The 23401-nt window shown below is 48.3% G+C and overlaps 1 protein-coding gene across 2 annotated transcripts in view; it reads left to right on the plus strand.

Annotated features, from left to right (window-relative positions):
* PROM1 (prominin 1) overlaps positions 1–23401 on the plus strand; it is a 139224-nt gene that overhangs the window by 51104 nt on the left and 64719 nt on the right. Inside the window, exons 6-12 of one of the 2 annotated variants that reach the window (XM_015422650.1) lie at positions 894–957; positions 3422–3511; positions 10148–10365; positions 13639–13713; positions 16108–16171; positions 17995–18003; positions 21273–21432. In XM_015422650.1, the coding sequence (XP_015278136.1) occupies positions 894–957; positions 3422–3511; positions 10148–10365; positions 13639–13713; positions 16108–16171; positions 17995–18003; positions 21273–21432 (680 nt within the window). The remainder of the gene's footprint in view (positions 1–893; positions 958–3421; positions 3512–10147; positions 10366–13638; positions 13714–16107; positions 16172–17994; positions 18004–21272; positions 21433–23401) is intronic. The other variant, XM_015422651.1, reaches the window with a different exon arrangement.

Below are 23401 nucleotides of genomic sequence, written 5' to 3' on the forward strand. Positions count from 1 at the left end.
CCCACCTACCTCACCTCTGTTGTGGGGAGAGGAGGGGAAGGAGATTGTAAGCTGCTCCGAGACTCCAAGTGAAGAGCGGGATATAAATCCAACTCTTCTTCTTTGTCATCTTCATCTTCTTCTTTGTCTTCTTCCCTTCTAAGAGGTGGTGGCGGCGCCCCTAATGGGCCCAGCACTTCCTCTTCCTGCCTGCTGCACTTCAAAATGCTTTCGTATTTGCTTTTCTGCCAAATGTATGAATACGCCATGTGGGTTCAGCCAAGAGCAGCTGGTTTGCAACCCCACATCAGAGGGAGGAACTCTGCCCTTCAAGATTTTTTTACTTTTCAAGCAGTTTACAGCTCCTTCTTCTGACCGATCCAAATCTCTGTTGTGTTCTCATACATCCTCTCATTCGTTTTCCCCCTGGGTGGAAAGTATCACCTTCTCTAATCTCTGTTGGGTCCTTCAGCAAGACAGTTATCACAGCGTGCTCCTGGTGAGGGAATATCGACAGGCCCTGGCAGACACTAGTACTCTCTCGGCATAGGCGGCAGCATCTCACTCCTGTCCCCACGACTCCGACTGCCGCATCCCAGCCATATGCTGTAGACGGAACCAGAAGGAGCAACCAGAAGGAGAATTGTCATCCTTTCTCAGGTCGTTTGAGAACTTCTCGAGAAATGGGCATTCGTGCCTGTTGGATTCCACAGAGAGCAGCAGATTTGAGATTGGTTTCTCAGTCTTTTCTAATTCTGTTGTGAGGAGTAGAATTTGTAATTCATAAATTTAATAGTGTGCAGTCCTACACAGTGTTGCTCCAGTGTAAGACCATTGCCGCTTAAAGTATTGGTACATGTCTGTATATGATTTTTTAAAAAAATGTTTAAGAATGTATGTCTTAACTTTTTTAGCAAATCGATTATTTGGTGAGCCAGTATAATACTACCAAGCGGAGAGCACTTTCTGATCTTAACAGTAAGTAAAAGAAAATACTGTCTTTCTTGACGTGCCTTAAGTAAATGATGGTCTTCTGAGCATCTGCTCCTTCTTTGCAGTTGGGAGTAATCACTCTGTAGTGTCTTTTACTTGGAATGTGCACTTTCTGTCTTGTGTGTGTGTGTGTGTGCATTTTCTCACTTTTGCTCTCTCACCCCCCCCCATCCCACCCTCTCAGAAATCTCTAAAAACGGCCATAACGTTTATTAAAATGATAAATCACAAAATGAACCTGGGGTTCCGAATTCTGAAGGAAATGTGTGATTGGAATTTGATTATATGAATTTAAGCATGCAGCAGTTGTCTGTGAGCAGGCATGCCTAGAAGTCACCGATCTGCCATACAGCACCCCTTCCGCTGTCCAGGGAACAGTGATTTGCTTATGATCATACCAGGGATCCTTTGCTGATCTAATTAGAGCACTTACATTCAGAGTTCCTACATTCTTCTCTCAAGAGATGTTGCCGGTCATAAGGCTTGCAGGGGAAGGTGGGATTCAAAACCGTGTTAGGAAACATAGCAATTAACTAGGGCTTTAATTACTAAAATGGGCACTTCATACTAAAATGGGAGATTTACCTGCCTGCAAGTCAGCCCCCCCCCCCCCCCGGGTTGTCAGGTTACCAGGTAAGTAGATACGTGTAGAGTGTCTGCAGTATCAGCATTCAAAGTAAGGGATTATCATTGGCTCATGTTTGAATGCTGATACTGCAGACACTCTACACATATCTACTTACCTGGTACCGGGGGGCAATTTCTGGTGGGGGGTAGGGTTGCCATCTCCCCAGTTGGGGTAGGGGTTCCCCCACTTTTGGGGGCCCAATCCACCACCACCCAGCTAGCTGGTAGGGGAGCCCCACCCCCTGAAAAGCACTGATGTGCCCAGTGAGATGACATCACCCACGTTCGGGGATCCCACCAAGTGTTTCTAGAAAGTGGGTGGGGCCAGGTGGCACTCCTACACAGCCAGGCTTCTGATTGGCTATTTAAATTTGCAGTGCTGTGCAGATTAATGCTATGCTGTGCAGATTAAAATAATGCAAGTGGGGGGCCAGCGACACTCGTGCGGGATTTCCTTCCATCGCTGCTGCCGAGGCCCAGTGTTGCTTCCAGCCTCCATTGTCAGGTCCACCGAGGCTTCCTCCCACCATTGATGGTGAGCCCTGCATGGTTCCAGGCTGCCGGAACCACCGAGGCTTGTCCCTCCCCCAACTGATATTTATTTATTGATTGATTTTATTTTTATCCCGCCCTCCCGCCGAAGCGTCTCAGGGCGGCTTACAACATTAAAACCAATAAAACAATGCCTCTAAAACAATCTATAACAGTACAATAAAATCGTAATTTACACACAGTATAACATACCCATGGCAGCAACTATAAAGTGCTATCATGCTTAGTCCGGGTTGTTAAATGCTTGGCGGAATAGCTCCGTCTTCACCGCTCTCCGGAACTGGCAGAGATCCCGGAGAGCGCGGATCTCATGAGGGAGCTGATTCCATAATATTGGTGCAGCCAAGGAGAACGCCCTAGTTCTAGTAGTTGTTAGTTTGGCATCCCTAGGGCCAGGGGGGACTAGCCGGTCCTGCGACTCAGATCTTAGTGCTCCTGGGGGAACGTACGCGGAAAGGCGGTCCCGCAGGTAGAGATGATACTGGTGGGCCCCCACTTCAGCCTCCCAGCCTCCCCTTCAACTTAGGCTAAAGGCTGTGGCCAAAAGAGCCATATCATAAAAGGAGAGGAAAGGATGTGGAGGAGCTGGGAACAGGGTTGCCAGGTCTCAACTTTGCTGCAGTGGGAGGCTCCCAGCTCCTTGTCAGGAGTCTTCTTGCGCACGGCACGATGATGTCACCAGTAGTGACATCATCATGCTAGGGCTTTCGTGTGGTGACGCTCTAGCATGTGTGGAGCAAAACTCTGTGGTAACCATAGCATTTCCTCCTGAATACTAGAGCGTCACTACCGGTGACGACATTGTGTCAGCAGTGTCCCCACAGAACACTGGTGTTCAAGAGTGGGGCTTCCACTGCTGGCTGGCAGTGGATTGGGAGATCCCCTGGCTCCAGAAGGGGGGTGGCCACCCTAGTGGGTCCACCACTCTTAACCACTATGGCTTTCCAGGGCATGTCACATAATTCCTCAAACTGTGAATCCTTATTTGAGCAGAAACTCCTTTCTAGAAGAGGAAGAGAGAAAACCTCAAGAAGCGAGCTTGACTTTAGCATCAAGAGCAGAAGGACTATTTTGGTGTCATGCTGTGTTAACATGTCTGAAATGTTTTCAGATGCTCTGCAACCAGACCCTATGTACCAAACTTTTCACGTCTGTTCTTCAAGAAGGGGAAAATAGGAGGGGTAAAAAGCCTGACATTTGAGGGTGGGCAAGTGTGTGAGGTTGATGCGTGGACCTAACCGGTTTTGTCCCCGGTCTTCTTTTGGGGCAGACGTGGGGCCCTTGCTTGGCAACAGAGTCCAGGAGCAGCTGGGGAAGGAAGTGCGCCCGGCGCTGGACGCAGCCCTGACGATGGCAGGAGGTAAAAGGACCAGTTGTCTCATCCACCTAAATAATTTTCTCTGGAGGCTCACACGTCATAGCTGGAATCCAAAGAGCTGTAAAACTAATTCTGCGCTCCCTAGGCTTAGGCTTGAGTCTTTTGAACAGTAGCCCCCTCCCTCCCGTGGGGCAATCCACTTTGGCAACTGAGTTGGCTTTCAGACACAGCTTGTGACACCGGGCAGGCATCTCCAGCGTAGGGTTTATGGGCACCATGAAGCCTGCAGACACTTTTTCTGGCGCCCGCCGTCAATGCTCCCTCTAAGCGGTGGAGTCTCGTGAGCATAAATTCTACCCTGTGAGCTACTGGCATTAAAGTTGTGAGCGCGCGATTTGGCTGAGCTAAGATGAAAATGTGTGTGCCGGAGGCTAAAAAACTGTGAGCTAGCTCACACTAACTCAGCTTAAAGGAAACACTGCCCGCCATGTGTTTTGAGGAACCGGGCAGGGCCTGGCTTCTGACTGACTATTGGAGATCTGATTGGCTGGGCAGATTTTTTTTAATGTTGCATTTGGCAGCCGCTGCCGCCACAGCAGAAGGATCTGCACTGTGTCACTGAAATTAAGCTGTGTCAAATCATTTTATGACTGGCTCCACCTCTTATGACAGCCATTTTGTGGTAGCCATTTTGTGGCTGCCCCCAGCACGCTTTGTCAGAATTCCAAATGTGTCCACAGGCTCAAAATGGTTGGGGACCCCTGACATGGGGGGATGAAGATAGCAGACTATATACTGTTTAACAAGCAACAATTTTTTAAAAAATTGCAAATGGCCAAGATGCTCTTTGGAGTCTTTCTATGTATGTGAAACTCTCAGGTGTGCTTCAGTGCTTTGTCTTTATGCATAATTTCTAGGAACAGCTGAAGGATGAGGACTTTGGGTGTAGAGGGAATACTGGAGGAAGACAAAGCAAAACTTAAAGGATAAAGACTTATAATTCCCCCCCCCCCGAAAGACTTTCCCCTCTTCTTGTGTTAATTGCATGCATTGATTTTTCTCCAAGGGTATTTCTGTATTTTGCATATGCGTCTTTGAGCATCTGAAGCAGCAAAGAGTCTCTCGAGATTTATTGTAGCATGAATTTTCATGAACTAGATTTCCCATCGTCAGTGGCAAACAGTGAACTAGAATGCTTTTGTCCTTAATGGCGTACATTTTCTTCTTCATTGCTGTGAGCGTGCAAAGGAATGTATAGTACTCCCCTATCAACTGAAGAGCAAACTGGTTCCTCATGATGCCCTGGGCTTTGTAGGTCTTGAGCAACTGGGAGACATGCTAAAACCTCCTGAAGAGTCAGTCTCCCGTGCCCCTTGTCATTTTGATCCCCCCCCCAATTAAAATTAGATCAAGAACCAGGTCGTGATCTTCCTGTGGCTTGTGACGCATCCCTGGCAACATTGCCGCTCGCTTGTGCTTCCTTCTTGGAGGTCAGAGTTCAAGTCCCATGAACGAGGTGTCAGATGAAGGGAGCTTAGACTTACAAAAGCTTATGCTCTAGAAATTTCATTGGTCTTCAAGGTGCAACGAGACTCAGATTTTACTCTACTACAGAATAATGTGGCTACCCACACAGGCTTGCTAACCCCCCCATGGGTTCCCCCCACTTTCCGCCCCCCCCCCATTTGCAGGGGGAGCACTGCCCCCAAAGAGCCCTGTCGCGCCCGATGTGCCCAGCGTGATGATGTCACCTCCGAGTGACGTCATCACGGCGCACATGCTTCTCTCGTACACGCCAGAAAACTCCAGGAGCCAGGCTTGGCTCCCTCAGACAAAGTTGTTCTTGAACATGATGTTTTCTCCTCTGAGTCTGCAAGAACTTGTTTGCTTGCGGACTCCATCGTTCTAGGCTGGCAGTGTCTGTTTGGTAGCAGATTGTAGCACAGTGGCAGAGGGAAGAGAGTAATTTTTGTAGTGGAAGGAGTGCTTAACCCAGGGGTGTCGAACTCATTTGTTATGAGGGCTGGATCTGACATAAATGAGACCTTGTTGGGCCGGGCCATGCGTGTCATAAAATGTAAGACCAGGTAGCGGAGGTATAAACTTTATAAAGGACACAAACACAAAGGTGTGTTTTTTTTACTTAAAAATGCTTAAAACATTAGCACTCTTGCAATATTTTGTTTATTTAATAGTGTCTCATAACTGACACCTCTTCCTCTGAATTATGGCATCAAAATGCCTGTGCTGTTGCAGTCTTGAGTATGCTGTTCAGGTGTGTATCTGTAAGCTGCAGACCTACAATGACGCAGCAGCAGCAGAACTGGAAGAAGAAGCAGAAGACTGCGGGCCCGATAGAAGCCCTCTGGGGGCCTGATCCGGCCCCCGGGCTGCATGTTTGACACCCTTGGCTAACGAGTTCTTTTGCAGCCTGCCATCACCTTCTAGCTGAGACTCTGCACTTAAATTTGGCTGCCTCACAGGGGAAAGCTGGGCTGAGCTGGCTGCAGGGCAAATGATACAGTCAGGCCCCCCCTCTTGCAGAGAATCAGGCTGTCGCCCCACTGCTGTACACCTGTTGGATCAGAGACCAGGATTCCTGGGCCCAGTTGAACGAACAGATGTACAGTTTTAGCCAGAATCCAAGTTAAGATTGTTCCTATAGTTCACAGCCTCTTCCCCCGGCACCTAGCCTGCAAGCTGGTAGATTTCGCTGGTAAAAAGTAGATAGTCGTAGTATGTTTGGCAACCAAATATATTGGGTGGGATTCCTCAGTCCAGCAGCAGAAGGTATTGGTGGTTGTGGATGCATCCTATGTTCCCCTCCCCCCCCGTAGTCCTTTCTGACTGGTCTCCTGATATTGGGGTACACGTGTGGATTAATAGCTTTGCAGGGTTGGGGAGCTGCACCGGGGGAAATGAGGTTGCCTTCTTGCCTCTTGCATCAGTGGAAGGTGGGGTGGGGGAAGTCAGTTTCACTCCTTTCCATGCACAACGCCTGGCCAGCCGGGCTGCTGGTCTGAGCTGGTCCCCCAACTCCAGGAGCCAAGTTCTCCAAGGCTGGCCTGTATTCCTGGGGGTGGAGTGTGGGGGATACATGTCAACTCCTTAACCTCTTCGTTCCGTGCGTCAGCAAGTGGGAGTGTTTTGCTTGCTGCCCCCAAATCTTTTTCTCTCCCTGCATCTTCATTCTCTTCTCTCTGCTTTGTTTCTCTGTTTGTCCGGAAGTCAAAGTGGAAAGGGCCATTAAAGGTAAAACGCCTTGAGTGCTTTGTGTGAAGCGCCTTCCTCGTTGGCTTGAACCCTTCCTGCGTGGTTCCTCCTGTCCCCATGCTTCTCCTTTTCTACCTTTCACTGCTCTGATCTCCAAAGGTGACATTTAAAGCAGTCGCTGGCTGCCGCCCACCATGCGATCATTCCAGTCGGTAGTGCTGCCCGTGATCAAGGGAGCTGTGCATTGGAGGAATGAGGCCCCATGGGCAGCCAAAGGTCCTGGACATGTCGGGTTGCCAGTCCCCAGGTGGTGGCTGGAGATCTGGAATGACAGCTGGTCTCCAGGTTACAGAGATCAGTTCCCCTGGAGAAAATGGCTGCTTTGGAGGGTGGGCTCTGTGGCATTCTACCCCACTGTCCTGACCCCAGGCTCCACCCCCAAATCTCCAGGAATTTCCTGACCCAGAGCTGGCATCCCTGTGGATACATGAAAGCAAGTGAATTCCTAGCAGTAGTTCAGCAGGCAAAAGCCTTCTGTGTTTGAAGACTAAGCAGCCAAAAGAAAATGAGAGGAAATGTAACAAATAAGAGGACATAGGAACATAAGAACATAAGAACATAAGAGAAGCCAATGTTGGATCAGACCAATGGCCCATCCAGTCCAACACTCTGTGTCACACAGTGGACAAAAATACCAGGTGCCATCAGGAGGTCCAGCAGTGGGGCCAGGACACTAGGAGCCCTCCCACTGTTGCCCCCCCCCAAAGCACCAAGAATACAGAGCATCCCTTGCCCCAGCCTGAGAGTTCCTGTTTATACCTTGTGGCTAAGAGCCACTGATGGATCTCTGCTCTATATGCTTCTCTAATTCCCACTTGAAGGACCAGTCAGATGTGAATCCCCTCATTATTAACATGCTTGCGGGTGTCACAGTGCCCACCTGCAGTTGTGCCCTCCTTCCCCTAAACACCTTGTCCCTAGCATGAAGAGCCGTTCTTGACGTTCCTCCCCCTCATTGGAGCAAGACTACTTCAGAAGACCCCAGGAAGCATCCCCTTTGGGGTCTCTGGGAAGTGCTCTTTCCGGAATAGCTGCCCTCATCACAGGAGGATGCTTTATGAAACCGCCCGACATTTTGTATGTGTTCCCCCCACCCCACCCCGCCCCAAGGCAGCCATTCTGTGCTTAGTCCCGCCCTGCCCTGGTAGTTCTGTTGTAGTGATGCTCGTAACCTTGGCTTAGGTATTCGTATGCGGTGCCTGTGTGTAACAAAGCATATCTGAGTGTCATGCTGCGGAGAGAGGCCATGACTCAGTGGCAGAGCACTACCTTGCTGTGTAGAAGGTTCCAGGTTCAATCCCTGGTGTCTCCAGTTGAAGGTTCAGGCCGTAAATGATGTGAAAGATCTCTGCCTAAGACCCTGCAGGCCCACCGCCAGTCTGAGCAGGTCGTACTGACCGTGATGGACCAAGTACTCTCGTTCAGTAGAAGGCAGCTTCCTGTGTTCGTGCCTCTGTGCTAAAGCAGTCAAGGAGAACAAGTGGGAGGCCTGCAAGATTTGTGGTGGTGTCCATCACAACTCCAGGCCCCACCACCCACCTGCAGCAATGGTGACGGTACCTGGGGGCCACTCTGATCCCAGAGCGGCTCCCCATATCCTCCACTGCCACAGCCGGCCCCAGAGGCTCTCCTGAAGTCCTCCACCGTGCAGCCAGACCCAGAGTGGGTCCCGAGTGCTCCATCACGGCAGCCAGGCAGGGAGCGGCTCCCAGAGTGGTCTGCTGGCACACTAGGCCCACAGCCTCTCTCCGGGTGTCTGCCCCTACAATAATCGACCCCAGAGCGCGCCCCTGCCAGTGTTCCCTCTAAGCTGAGTTAGCGTGAGCTAGCTCACAGCTTCTTAACCTCCGGCTCACACATTTTCGTCTTAGCTCAGGAAGGATGGCTCCAGTGTTCCCTCTAAGCTGAGTTAGCGTGAGCTAGCTCACAGCTTCTTAACCTCCGGCTCACACATTTTCGTCTTAGCTCAGGAAGGATGGCTCCAGTGTTCCCTCTAAGCTGAGTTAGCGTGAGCTAGCTCACAGCTTCTTAACCTCCGGCTCACACATTTTCGTCTTAGCTCAGGAAGGATGGCTCCAGAGCAAACTGATTTATGCAGTAGCCCAATCGCATGCTCACCACTTTCATGCCAGCAGCTTGTAAGGTTCTTATGTTGTAGATTCTGTGTTTAATATTTCGGTTCATTTTGCTGGTCTTATGACTGTTCTTAATAAACTTACTTACTACTTACTTACTGCCAGCAGCTCAGAGTAGAATTTTGGCTCACAGGACTCCACAGCTTAGAGGGAGCACTGGTCCCTGGGTGTCTGCCACAGCAGTAGCTGGGTACCAAGCCACTCCTGGAGTCCCCTGCTGTGGCAGCTGGGCCTCTAACCGCTCCTGGCATCCTCTGCTATGGCAGCCGGGCCTGGAGTTGACACCTGCAGGGGCAGCCGCTGCTACCTCAACTGGTGTGTTGTCTGCGCATGCGCAGGCAGCACATTTTTTTTTAAGCTTGGGGGGAATTTAAATCGTCAATGTATTTTTCAAAACTTTGCAGGTTTTTTTTGCAAACCTGGGGACTACCCCAAGTTTGCAGGAAAATACATTTAGCATTGGTGTGGTCCCAATCTGTGGATTTAAGTATCCGCAGATGGGGGCCACTTGTCGCTATTAGATATATAGATACACATCTGTATAAAAGTGTGTCTCTTCACATTTCTTCTTCCAATTAAAAATTTGCCTGTGCAGAGAATCCGTAGCAGTATATCTCAGCGGAAAGCAGACATCGTAGCATTCTTCCCTTAACAGCTCAGGTTGGCAGCTGTAGGCTCCTGAACGAAATCTGCCCCCCCCCCCCCCCCGGTGAAAGCTATTGCTTTGTCCCGGCCGTACAAGAAGCAGAAGAGACGTAGAAGACGGCTGTCTCTGCCCACCGAGCTTGCAAGCAGGGCGTTTTAGTGGGTGGAGTTAAAACTCTGCCCCTCCACTCCTTTCTTAGATATGGCCGGTCCAGAAGAATACTTTCTAAGCAGACCTCTAGCAACATGCCACTGGATGGAGGCAGAGGTGACAGGTGCAGCTCGAGATGTTCTTTTTCTCAAGGTTTTGTTAGCCTGCCAATTGAACTTCTGCCACCTTTTGTGGGCAGTAGTTCCTTCTGCTGGTGTATTCCCAGGGCTTATTGAATTTTGAATATTGAATTGAATATTGAAATTTGAATAATAAATAAAAATAAATTATGCCTGTGGCTCAGCGGAAGGGCCTCTTTGCATGCAGGAGGGCCTTGGTTCAGCCCTTGGCATCTCCCGTTCAAAGGACCAGGCGGCCGCTGATTGGAGAGGCCTTTCCCCGAGGGCACTGCCCGTCAAAGAAGACAGCCCTTCCCTTGACAGACTAACTCAGTAGTATTTCTAACCCTTACAGCCATCAGAGAAACCAAGGAGGCCCTGGAGAACGTGAGCGTCTCTGTGGAGGTCTTGCAGGAGGGCACCGAGGGACTGCAGGGCAACCTGACGGAAGTAAAAGGCCACCTGATGGACACGCTCACCGACCCTGCGTGCGCCACGGCCCAGGCGGCTTCCATCTGCCACGCCATCAGCAACTCCCTGGGTCAGCTCGACATCCACGCGAACTTCAGCCGAGTAAGAGGGAATGCTGTCTGTACCTTTTAAGAGTCTCGGTTCTCACAGGCAGTAGAAAAATCTCGATCTGTCTTCGTACGTTTTCAGGTTGCAAATAGGGTGGGGGGAGTGCTTTGGAGTCTATAAGGTAAAGGTAGAGGTAAAGGTTTCCCTTGCTCGAAAGCCAGTCGAATCCGACTAGGGTTGCGGTGCTCATCTCCGTTTCAAAGCCGAAGAGCCAGCCCTGTCAAAAGATGTTTCCGTGGTCATGTGGCCGGCATGACTAGACGCCAAGGCGCACGGAACACTGTTACCTTCCCACCAAAGCGGTACCTATTTACCTACTTGCAATTTCTTGCTTTCAAACTGCTAGGCTGGCAGGAGCTGGAACCAGAGACGGGAGTTCACTCCGTCATGTGGCTCTCGGGTCTCGAACTGCTGAACTACCAACCTTCCGGTCTGCAGCTCAGCGTCTTAACCACGGAGTCTATACACATACCCAGTTCCCGCCTTCAACATGGAACATTAGTGTTCCAAAACTTCCCGCTGCTTCTAGGCAGCTTTCATGCACTGATTTCCGTTCTGGGATGTGACCTTGGCTCATGCATGGTACAGGAGTGTGCTCCCCAGTGCTCCTTGAGGCAGGTTACTGTGGAGCAGGGGTCCCCAAACATTTTGAGCCTGCGGGCACCTTTGGAATTATGACATGGCGTAATGGCTGCAGCCACAATATGGCTGTTGCAAAATGGCTGCCGCAGGAGGTGAAGCCAGCCGCACAATGATCACCACAGCTTTACTTCAGTCACACAGTGAAGATATCTGAGCCGTGGGGGCAGCTGCCGCCAAAGCAACTTTTTAAAAAAATCTGCCCAGCCAGTCAGATCTCCAGTAGCCATCCAGAAGCCTTGCTGGCCAAAAGCTCTGCCCAGCCCCTCCTCACTTCCTAAAATCACTTGGTGGGCTCCAGAAAAGGTGCTGGCCGATGTCCTGGCACCACAGACACCATGTTGGGGACCCCCGTTGTAGGGGCTGATGGGTAGATCAGTCTCTGAGGAACGCTTGTCTGCCGTTGACTGATAATCCTTTCAGGAGGCATCAAGGAGTTTCCAGAGAGTGTTGACGTGTCTATCAGTGCAATTCCCAGAGCGTGGACTACTTGCTGAAATGATTCTCCTACTTTTCTAAAAAGCAGTAAACAGGAAACAGTGTCTGCCACTGATTGCACAGATGCTGCAATAAGGGCGACTACTTTGCATTGTGGTCTGTGTGTGTGTTTTAGTCTTTGTTTTTAGTGTTTTTTTTCCTTTCACATTCTGTACTGCTTTTTAATTTTAATTTTTCTACTTGTGGAAGAATGGGGAACATATACGTAATATTTTAAGTAGAGCATCTGCTTTGCATAAATAAGTTCACAGGTTCGGCCCCTGGCCTCTCTCTTGAAAAGCCTCCGGTGTCGGGAAAGACATTTTCCCGCCCAAGAGTCTACAGAACGGCTGTCAGTCAGGGTAGACAGGACTGACCGAGGTGGACCAATAGTTTGGCTCTGCATGCGGCAGCTCTGGATGTGAGAACACACACACACGCTAAGCAGCAAGTGCCTTCAGTGCAGACAATGTGGCAGCATGTGAATCGGGCACTCAGTACAGTGCGCTGGACAGTAGGGTTGCCAGGTCAGTCGGACCCGCAGACGGGGGATGAAGGGAGCGTTCTGGGAGTAGAAAGAGATGTACCCGGAAATAAACGTGGCTTGCCTACATCACTTGGAAGTGATGTAGGCACGTCGGGGGTAGCATTCTGGTTTTGGGGCAAAACTTTATGGTAAAATTGGCTTCAAACCATGGAGTTCTGCCCAAAAACCAGAGCGTTGGCCCCCCAATGTCACCGACATGGCCTACTTCACTTCCAGGTGACGTAGGCATGTCATGTTTACTTCCTGATTCTTCCCTTCCTGCTTCTGGTAAGTTGTATTTATTTCCCGCTGGGGGGGGGGCCCTCTGGCGTCTCTTTCCCCCTGCTTCCTGATAGCCCTGAAGCGGGGGGAGGGGCTCCAAACCGGGGGATCCCCCGCCTCCAACTGGGAAATGGCAACCCTATTGGACAACCTCAGATGTCCATTCTGTGTAATCGAAGTGAGTGGGGTTTTTTGCGTAAACATTTTTACATAGACTCCTGAAAATGTGAATGAGTGATTGCATTCGGTTTATTGTTGATAGCCAAAACAGTCTCTCCCCACCCCCCTTCCTCAAAGACCTACAGTTCTGAAACTGAACGTAATAGCTGTAACAGGTCTCCCAGCTGGGTATAGTTTAAGCATTTATGAACAACTTTTGTCCCCCAAAGGGATCAAAAATGTCTCACAGAAAATTCCAGAATACAATTTCAGTGACCAATTTAAATGATACAAGGCCTTCCTCCCTGGTTGTGTTGTGTGTGTTTGTGTGTTTATGTTTTATTGAATTGTTTAAATATTTTCTATATACTTAACTTTAAATGCCGTTTTAATGTCTCAAACATTTTAATGCTGAGGTGTTTGAATGTTTTGATGTTCACCACCTTTAGTAACCCTATTTGGGGGAGAACGTCAGCATTGAAAGGTTTTAAACAAATCAAAGACAACCGAGTGACTGTAGCCTGCTTGGAAGAAAAAGGCCTACGTGCAAGTGAGGCCCTCCTTGCAAGTAACAAGGAACAGGAAGTTGATGTGGCCTGGAATCCTGCTTAAAAGCAGCAAAAAGAGAGGACCCCAGGAAGGAGGTTTTCTCCTTCTGAGCTTCTCATTGCTGAAGCTGAGCAGGTGTGGGAGACCCCTGGATACCTCCTAGGAGAGCAGGACAGAAGTATAATAGATGTTAGCCAAAAAAGGAGCCTGCATAGCTAAGAATGTGTAATGCTGGGCTTTTCCGTATTCTCCTTGCTTGTGTGTTCCTGTTCTTTCAAGTTAGCGCTTAATTGGCATAAAGTGTTCCTGTTTCTTTGGGGGATTTTCTCTTCCACGTGTGTTTTCCTCCCTCTAGACGTTATGTCCGGCCTATCTCCCTGCAAATTTAAATTGCAGACTTTTATGCAGGGAGATGTGGCAGACATAACGTGATGTAGTACCGTATCGACCACAAGAGGGAGCAAAACACATGTGGAGCAGAAAAAACAACAATGAAGCAACAGGACCGCATGAGCAAGGAAAACGAGAGTGCAGAAAAGCCCACTGTTGCAAACTGATTGGTGGAATTGGAGTAAGCTTGACATATGGGCTGGAACTAACTTGGAAAAACTTTCTGCCTCCACACCTTCTTCCAGTTGCCGGGAGTGGGCCCTCAACTTGCCAAAGTCAATGAAGTCCTTAAAATAGACCTCTCCAGTCTGGTTCAAAAGGTAAGTTTCAGAAAATCTTTGGGTGGGTGGGAGGGAGGAACAGTCTTTTATTCTGTTAATGGAAACCTGATTGGCGCTGCTAATTTTGTGGGCTTGTGCATTAGATTACCCCGAGGAGAGCGCAAGATGCAGAGGGGGAGATGCACAGACTGTGTGTCTGAATTAAAACCGGAGGTGCACATGGCACTCTTACACATGAGAAGATTTGCCACTCAACCCTGACGGGTTTCTTCAAGGATGAGGCTTAGGCCACTGGGTCATGCACAGAAGTCACCGGCATCATCTTTTGTTGACAAGCGGTTCTTATATGTCTCAGTGCTAGAGGGATAGCTTCAGAGCAGAGACGGGACAAGAATTAGCTACCCAAAGTGGAGGTTGATCAGCAGGAGGCAAGGCCAGAGTCGATTAGCGGGAGGCAAGATAAGAGATCAGCAAGATTTTCAGGGGCTAAGCTTCCGTGTGTCCCAGCTCCCTTCATCAGGTATCTGATGAAGGAGCTTTGACTCTTGAACCCTCATGCCCTGAAACTCTTGTTGGTCACTGTGGCCCATTGTGGACCCAAATCCAGCTGTTCTACTGCAGACAGACATGGCTGTCTTCTGAAAAGACCGGAGCAGTTAATCATACAGATGTGTAGCAGGTAGCCGCCTCTGTGGCTGGGTATTTTAAGCCTAGAGGATTCTTTAATTAGGTCTGAACTAAAGTATCGCCCACAAGGGAGTTGTGAGCTTAACGTACCTTAATTTGTTCCTTCTGGAAGCTTTTCTATGGCGAAGTAACTGTGTTATCTTGGGGGAAGTTTTCCTAGCCAACGCAGGACACTTCCAGGCTTTAGGTAGTGAGCTGCAGCAGGCCATGGGGGCAGATTCTCAAAGGCCAAAAGGGAAAGGGGGGGGGGGTGTCCCAGCTTCACAGACCGTGTGGAAGTTTACCAAGTTAATGGGTCAGTTTCTCAGCTGTTCCTTTAGTTCACAAGTCTCCAGCCTTTTTGAGCCCGTGTGGTGGGCACAACTACAAAATGGCTGCCACACAACGGTTGCTACGGGAGGCAGAGCCAGCTACAAAACGGTTGTTGCAGCTAACCTTTGGTCACACAGTAAAGATCCTTATGCTGTGGTGGCAGTTGCTGCTAAAAAAAAAATCTGCCCATCCAATCAGATCTCCAGTGGCCAATCAGAAGCCTTGCTGGGCAGAAACCCTACCTGGCTCCACCCGCTTTCTCAAAGCACTTGGTGGGCTCCAGGAAAGGAGTCAGCAGGTGCCATGTGCTCCCTGGGTTCCCTTGTGGCGCACAGTTGGGGGATTTCTTCTCTGTGCCGCTCTCCTGTGCACATTTCCTTCAGCAGTGGCAGCTCACAGAATGGAGGCGGGCCAGATGCCTGTACATTAGGGTTGCCAGGTCTTACTGCTGTTGCAGTGGGGGAGTCTCAGGCCCTCTCCGGGACATCTTTGGAGTGCGCGCTGCGATAACAGCACCAGGAAGTGACGTCATCAAGGTCAGGCACGTCAGGGGTGGGGCCACTATCATTCAAGGGGAAAACATAGCGTTTCCCTTCAAATGATAGAGCGCCCCCCGCAATGTGCCCAGCGCAATGACATCACCTCTGGGTGACATCATCACACCAGGCACGTCACCGCGATCCCAGCACTTTGAGGGTGAGGTTCCCCCTGGCAGCCGGATCCGGGCCAGCGGGTAAGGGGCCCGTCGAGCGGGGAAACCCACACCCCAAGGGGGTCCTGGCAACCCTACTGTGCATCCATCCACTTAGTGATGCTGCTTAGAATATTTTCATCACTTTGAACTGGCCATACTTGGGGCGAGCAGATTCACACATGGCCATTCCTCTCTTCCTGGCTACATCGTTGAGTGGTGTCTGTTGGGTCAGCCGTTGCTCACAGTGCTTGTCCTCTGGTGTTGCCTTGAATACAGCGGCATTTCATAGGGTCAGTGGAGCAGCCTAATCTACACATTGGTGGCAGTCATCCATCGTGTGGTAGAGGAGAGACGGGATCCTTCAGAGGACATCCAAGGAGGTGTTCCTATGAATTGGCGGCCCCATGTATTGGGTGTGTGAAGCAAGGCCTCCTTGGTTTTTAGAAAGGGGGGTGTCACTTTCTCCTTCAGTGTGTAATGGCTGCCATTGTTTACTTATGAACCGGAGCCTTGAGCAGTGAGAATATTGAGTGTTTGTCGATGTGTGAGTTAGCTCCAAGAAAGCTCACGGGTAATCAGTTGCGGGGTGGGGGTGGGGGGAGTCGACTTGAAATCTTAACTGATGTATATTCCAGCTTCCCTTTTTAGCCACCTAACATAAAAAAACTGGAGACTGCACACTTGTTGGCTTGACCTTTTCTCTCCAAGCTGCTCTTGGACATCTCAGTTTTTAATTCTAGGGTTATGCAGCATTTAACAATACTCCCGATTTGGTGCTCAATCAAACGAGGAACATTTTATCAGGTGAGAAAGAAAAGAGAATCCGTTCTCTAGCTGCGATAGTTTAAATGCTTTGAGTGAGCTGTTGTCTTAGTATTCATCTAGCTTTTATTAGATAAGTCCTTGTCTCTGAAATAAACAAGCATTCTTAAATATTAGCAGTATCTGCATTGGTATTTCAATGTCTAGTGATTTGCCAAAACAATGTCCGAACTGATTTGTGATGAACGTTTGTCATAATATTGTTAATACTTTTAAAAAAAAACTGAACTGGAGTGTGTTTATTGTTTGTGGTAGGCTGAGGAAGTATCTATGAGCACATTAAGGCCTGAGGACATTATTGATGTGGGGGAGGGGGGTCACTTGAGGGGGAATTACCTAGACAACGGGAATCCAGCCACGTCCTCTTGGCAGCCAGTCCCAGAGGAAGGACATGTTCTCCTGGCAGGAGCGGTGACTACAGACTCCTCGGAAGGAGGCGGTTGGACTAGATGGCCTGCATGGCCCCTTCCAATTCTTTGACTCTAAGCAAAGGCTTAGAAGTGGCCGCCTTCTACACACCACCCGCACTTGTACATCTATGCAGACACACCGTGGCCGAAAGAAACCACAAGGGCTTGTCATCGGTGTTAAATCTTCTTCATGTGGAGATGCCTTAGATAACAGATGGCCAGCTTTGGTCTGGTTCCTGGACTGCTGCTTCCAGAATCTTGGTCCCACAATTAACGCTCCTGAAGTTCAAGCTTCTCAATAAAGTCTTGCTACTTAACAGGGGGAGGGTTTCACAACTAGGGCTGCCCACTCTGGGTTTTGGGGGTGGAACTTGGGGAGGGTGGGGTTTGGGGAGGGGTGGGACCTCAGCAGGGTACAAGGCCACAGAGTCCACCCTCCAAAGCAGCCATTTTCTACAGGGGAGCTGATCTCTGTGAGCTGGAGGTCAGCTGTAATAGTGGATCTCCAGGCCCCACCTGGAGGTTGGCAACCCTACATCACAACTCAAAGGCACTCAGGTGGGCTTGCCTTCTTTTAAGCTGGTCCCCCCAGTTTTCTCTTTAATATAAATGTGATCTGCAGCAGTTATCAGGTGCTGTTGTTTACTAAAGTGCCATGAAAAGCTTCAACTGCTTATTCCTGCATATAAAACCTCTGCTAGTTGGCCAGTTGGCACCCTTAAGCAATACGTACTCAGGGGTAGCATTACTTACACATTTATCAAGGAATGTTCACATACACATTGCATGGACACTTCAGAAGAAAGATGTAACATTAGTGTGTGCATCATCTCAACTCCTACAACTTGCAATTGTTTTTCTCTCCCTTTTGAGCAAAAACCACACAGATTTTCTTAAAACACAAACACACACCGTTAACATTTGACAGTGCTGTCTGGGTCCAGCATAGTTTGCTTCAGAGTCTGGATTTGGCCCATCAGCTTCCGTTTGGCTGTTCCCTGCTTTAGAATGATTGTGATCAACGCTCCCTCTAAGCTGTAGAGTCTTGTGAGCAAAGATCCTACTCTGTGAGCGACTGGCATTAAAGTTATGAGCAAGCAATTTGGCGACTGTATAAATTTGTTTGCTTTGGAGCCCATCCTTCCTGGGCTCAGACAAAAATCTGTGAACTGGAGGCTAAAAAACTCTGAGCTAGCTCACACTAACTCAGCTTAGAGGGAACACGGATTGTAATATATGATTTGTGTTTTGTATCATTGAAGCACTGTGAAAGTAGCTAACTCATAAGCTGTTGTCAAAAGGACATGGGTTGGTGGACTCAGAACACCAGAATATGCATTAACCTCTTTTAATTTTTATTCTTGCATTGTGGACCTGTTCTGAAAATATAAGCAGCCGTTCCCTGTAAGTTTGCTAAAAACAAAACACAGTACGGGTATAAACGTGGCATACTGTGCAGCTGTTTCGGGGGGAAAAAATAGCCAAAGCTTGCTCAAAATACCATGCTTTTTAATTTAAGTAATTTAACCTGGGAGATGTTATATGCAACATCATTGGCTCCTCAGTCATCGTTAATATGCATTAAGTCATTAAGCTTTTCCCATCTTGTTCTTTGATGTACACGAGTTATTGTTTTCAGTGAGAGAACTGAGCATGTTCTTAACTTTCTTTGTTTGAATCAGTGCAACTTAAGGCTGCTTGCTTTGGGTAAAAAACAGATGTAATGGGCATACCTGACTATATATGATTCAAACTTATTTTGTGATTTTCCGCAGCAAGCTCTGAAATCCCAAGTACTGCATTTGTGCTGGGTGTGTGTATGTCTGATTAAGTTTGGTACCAGAAAAGCTTTCTGTGGACACCATTCAAGGTGCCAGATTGCCAGAGCAGTTTTGCACTTAAATTGTGAAAAGGCTGTAAATAAAAGTTCAAACGAATAAACATATATTAAAAATAAAAAGCAGCCAGCCTGCCCGGAGCTTCGAGAGAAAGCAAGACTGACGTCTGAACCAGTGTTTGATTCGCTGGGGCCTCAGTTGTGATGCAGGGGAGCTGCTGGGCTCATATTGTGGTTGACGAGTTCTCTGTAAGTTCTGTATGAAAGTTACATCTGCCTTTGCCTGGTTTTTGGGTTGCACCCTGTGTTTTATGTCACTTCAGTGCATCATTTAAAAAACCAAAACTTGGGAGCAATCAAATTTATAGCTATAATGAGCAACGGATGTCCCTGGTCTTTTCTAGATAAGATTATCCAGTGTGCTCATCCCAAATATGTTGAATGTCCTTCTCGAGTGAAGAGTGCATTGCAGACTATCTTGATGGGAAAACATCCAGAGGGGAGAGAAAACAATCTCTTGGGTATCATATGTAGAGTCTAAATTCGTTCTGACAGATCCTTAGAGCCAGTTTGGTGTAGTGGTTAAGTGCGCGGACTCTAATCTGGGAGAACCGGGTTTGATTCCCCACTCCTCCACTTGCATCTGGCTGGATGACCTTGGGCAAGCTGCAGTTCTGTCAGAGCTGTTCTCTCACAAGCAGTTCTCTCACAGCTCTCTCAGCCCCACCTACCTCACAGGGTGTCTGTTGTGGGGAGGGGACGGGAATGGAGTTTGTAAACCACTCTGAGACTCAAAGTGAAGGGCGGGGTATAAATCCAATCTCCTCCTCCTCCCCTCCCCTTCTTCTAGAAAACCCCATGTTTTGTTACTGGCAGAGGATTTTGTGATCCTTTTGCAAGCCCTCTTTGTTCCTGTGGAACTCAGAATGTCGTTAAAACATCTGCTGCTGTGTTATGTAGAGATGCAGTTGGGGATGGGCAGATTTCCTCCAGCTCATTCCAATTAGAATTTCCTATCTTTAATCCAGAGGTTTCCCTCCAATGATCTTCTGTTCAGTTTCCTGCATCTTTGAGGAGCAAAACTTGAGGATTAAAGAGCGGATGCTTCTCCCCATTTCCCAGTCTCCCATGAGTACATGAACCCTGGGGAGAAGGTTTTTTAAGTCTCACGGATATACGGTTCTCCCGTAATCCTGAGAATGGGAGATCGTAGGAAAAGTGCATCCATATGTTACAATGTACACAACAACAAAATTACAGAAGGCCCTTTCATTTCAGTTATTGAACAGTTAAAAAACCCTGAAAACATAAGGTTTTTGGAACACAAAGGACTAATTCTAAGAAGTTTTTATTCTTTTGTTTCTGTTTTGCAGAAGTACACAATTCTGTATTACATGGAGGACTAATGATACCCCCTCTACATTTATTAGTCCTTTATGCTTTTTATAAAAGTCCCCTTCCCTTTTATCTTTTTGGCTTGTATTTTGCAATGCACGGGTGGCTTTTTTTGGGGGGGACTCTGTATCTTGGGGTCACAGCAGGTATGTAGATGTATGGAATTTTAAGTAGATATCCCCAGTGTTCATGGCAACAATAAAAACACCAAAAAGCACATACTGCTTTTTGGACAGCTTGTTGTATAATTGCCTGTTTGATGGCGAGGACACCAATATTTGATTGAGAAATCTGCCTGACCGGATTTCGTAGCCAGCCCTAGGAGCAGCAGTCTTTTGCGCAGACCTCTTTTAAGGCTTCTTGAGTTAGAAAGATAAAATCTGTACTTCTGTATGGTTTTTATTGTCGTCTTGTACAGCACCTGTTCTGTGAGCCTGACTGTAACTTTCTTGGAAGAAGTTTCAGCCTTATGAATTCTGGGTGCCCTCTAGTGCTCATGCCATGGGGGGAAAGGAAGGAATGAACTGGATTGTACGAGGTGTGTTTTGACCATGGTGTCTGTATCCAGAATGAATCCAGGTTGAGCAGACTGGGCATCATCCAGGGACGCGCCAGTTCAAGCAAACATTGCGCAGCTCGCTTGGTTTAATTGCTTAGAGAGAAACGTGGTGGATGGAGTCACGTGGATCTGTTATGTTGACAGTGGGACCTTCCCCTGTTCTGCTAACCATGGCACCTTGCGCTAGAGGAAGGTGCTGGGATTTAACAGGACAGATCCATGAGATTCACCCCAGGGCCTGTCCAGTCCTGTTTTCCTATCTGGATTGTGCCCATCCACTCTCACCTGTCAGGGGGGAGGTCAGGTTAGATTCCTTCTCCCTGACACCTGTGTTTCTGTGTATGCCAATCCCACCCCCCACCCCCCGTGGGCAGTATTCCATCTTGAGATCTGCCACATGCAGAGAGAGCTTTCCCTCCACAGTGAGAACTAGTTAATTAATGCTCTTAAGGCAACCCCATGGGGTTTGCAAGGCCAGAGATGTTCAGAGGTAGTTTGCCATTGCCTACCTGCACATCACAACCCTGGACTTCCTTGGTGGTCTCCCACCCAAACACTAACCAGGGCCGACCCTGCTTAGCTTCCGCAGTCCCATGAGATCAGGCTAGCTTGGGTCATCCCCATCAGGGCTTGTTATGAACATACAGAAGTAGGAAAATCTGGCTTACACCAACATGCATAAACTTTTTATTTCGCATCATGTTTGGTTGCATGTGGTTAAATGCTCTCTTACACTGGGACTGTCTTTGTGGCTTGCTTTTCTTCATGCTGTGTTATGCTTCATGTGGCTGCAAGTCAGGAAGTCTTTTTGCTAGTATATCGTTTTATCCCATGCAGCTATATGACAGTTGTCATAAACGTGTTCCTTTTTTTCCCTTCCAGATATCAAAAATGTCCTGGAAGCCATTGGTTCAAATATCACAGCATTTACTAAAACACTTCCTGTCCAGAAGATACTGGCAGACTTCGCTTTATATCTTACTCAGAGTGAGGCATACGTTGAAGATTATTTTCCTTTAGTGGAGCAGTATGACTTCTACAGGTACATGCATACCATTTTGGCTATAGCATTGTGCCTCTACTTCTAGGACTCCAGTGAAACTACTACTCTCCCAACTTAATCCGATGACTGTGTCACGTTTGAGGAAAGTTTGAGGAAAGTAAAACCTACAGCAAAACTGGAGGAAACGCCAGGCTCTTGACACAGCCACGTTTTCAGGTAGATCAAATCAGTGTACCAATTTGAAGTGTCCTAGAAATGTAGGCCCCAACAAACAAACAGTAGTTAGTGAGGGATCGAAATGCAGCTAGACTTTCCCTAGAGGGAAAATATAAATTTAAACACTTCTTTTTAAGAAGAAGAGAAGAATTGGATTTATACCCCAAAGAGTCTCAGAGTGGCTTACAAACTCCTTTCCCTTCCCCTCCCCACAACAGACACCCTGTGAGGTAGGTGGGGCTGAGAGAGAGCTCTGACAGAAACTGCTCTTTTTCAAGAACAGCTGTGCCAGAACTATGGGCTTGCCCAAGGTCTTACAGCAGCTGCAAGGGGAGGAGTGGGGAATCAAACCTGGTTCTCCCAGATTAGAGTCCGCGCACTTAACCACTACACAAAACTGGCTCTCAGGAGTGATAACAACAACAACAAAAATTGAACCATGAACAGAAATCTGCAGAACTAGCTCACAGGAGATTTAGCCTGCCTGTCCCAGAACCAGCTCACAGGAAATTTGCCGCCTAGAAGATGAGAACCAAAGTTTTGTCGAGATTTTCTCCTTGATGGCTTGTGGCAGATGTTGACTCATGATAGATAAAGTTAAGAGCCCAGATCAGATTACCGGTACTTTAGAAAAACAAAAGAGTTGTATGAAGAATAGGAAAGCACCTGAAGTGACAAGAGGAGAAGTCGGGCCTGTTGCTACGGAAGAACGGAGAGGTGAAGCCTTGTGGTGAGAAGGAGGCCTGGTCTCCATGAGTATATTGAAACCTGTTTTGAACACAGATTTAAAGTCTTCTGGTGGACTTTAGCCAGGGTTGCCAACTGCGGCTTGGAAATTCCGGAAGATTTGGGGGTGGAGGCCAGGGAGGGGAAAGTTTGGGAGGGACCGCATCTGGGTATTATGTCACAGAGTCCACCCTCCAAAACAGCCATTTTCTCCAGGGGATCTGATCTCTGTTTTCTGGAGATCAGTTGTAATTCTGAGAGCTCTCCAGGCCCCACAGGGAGCTTGGCAACCCTATCTTTAGCATGTGCCTAACTCTGGAATAGAATTGGCCTAACTCTGGTCATATTCATCTGGGGAGTCTCCCACTCCGTCATACGGGTTTTCTGTTTCTGGGCTCTGTGTCCTCATAAGAACATAAGAGAAGCCAATGTTGGATCAGGCCAATAGCCCATCTAGTCCAACACTCTGTCACACAGTGGCCAAAAATACCAGGTGCCATCAGGAGGTCCATCAGTGGGGCCCTCCCACTCTTGCACACACCCCCAAGCACCAAGAATACAGAGCATCCCTTCCCCCAGACTGAGAGTTCCTATCTGTACCTTGTGACTAATAGCCACTGATGGACCTCTGTTCCATATGTTTATCCAATTCCCTCTTAAAGCTGTCCATGCTTGCAGCTGCCGCCACCTCCTGTGGCAGTGAATTCCATGTGCTAATCACTCGTTGGGTGAAGAAGTACTTCCTTTTATCTGCTCTAACCCGACTGCTCAGCAATTTCATGGAGTGCCAACGAGTTTTTGTCTTGTGGGAAAGGGAGAAAGGAACTTCTTTCTTGACCTGCTCCATCCCATGCATAATCTTATAAACCTCAGTCATATCGCCCCGCCCTCAGCCGTCCTTTCTACAAGCTAAAGAGCCCCAAGCGTTTTAACCTTTCTTCATAGGGAAAGTGTTCCAACCTTTGGGTCTCGTTTGCTTGAAACCAGGCCTTTATATATGGCTAAAGCCACGGATTTGTGGAAAAGGAGAAGTATCATTCTAATCCATGGGCAACATGGAGTCTGC

This window comes from Gekko japonicus, unplaced genomic scaffold (genome assembly GCF_001447785.1).
Source record: "Gekko japonicus isolate JY-2015 unplaced genomic scaffold, Gekko_japonicus_V1.1 scaffold2065, whole genome shotgun sequence".
Taxonomy (NCBI): domain Eukaryota; kingdom Metazoa; phylum Chordata; class Lepidosauria; order Squamata; family Gekkonidae; genus Gekko; species Gekko japonicus.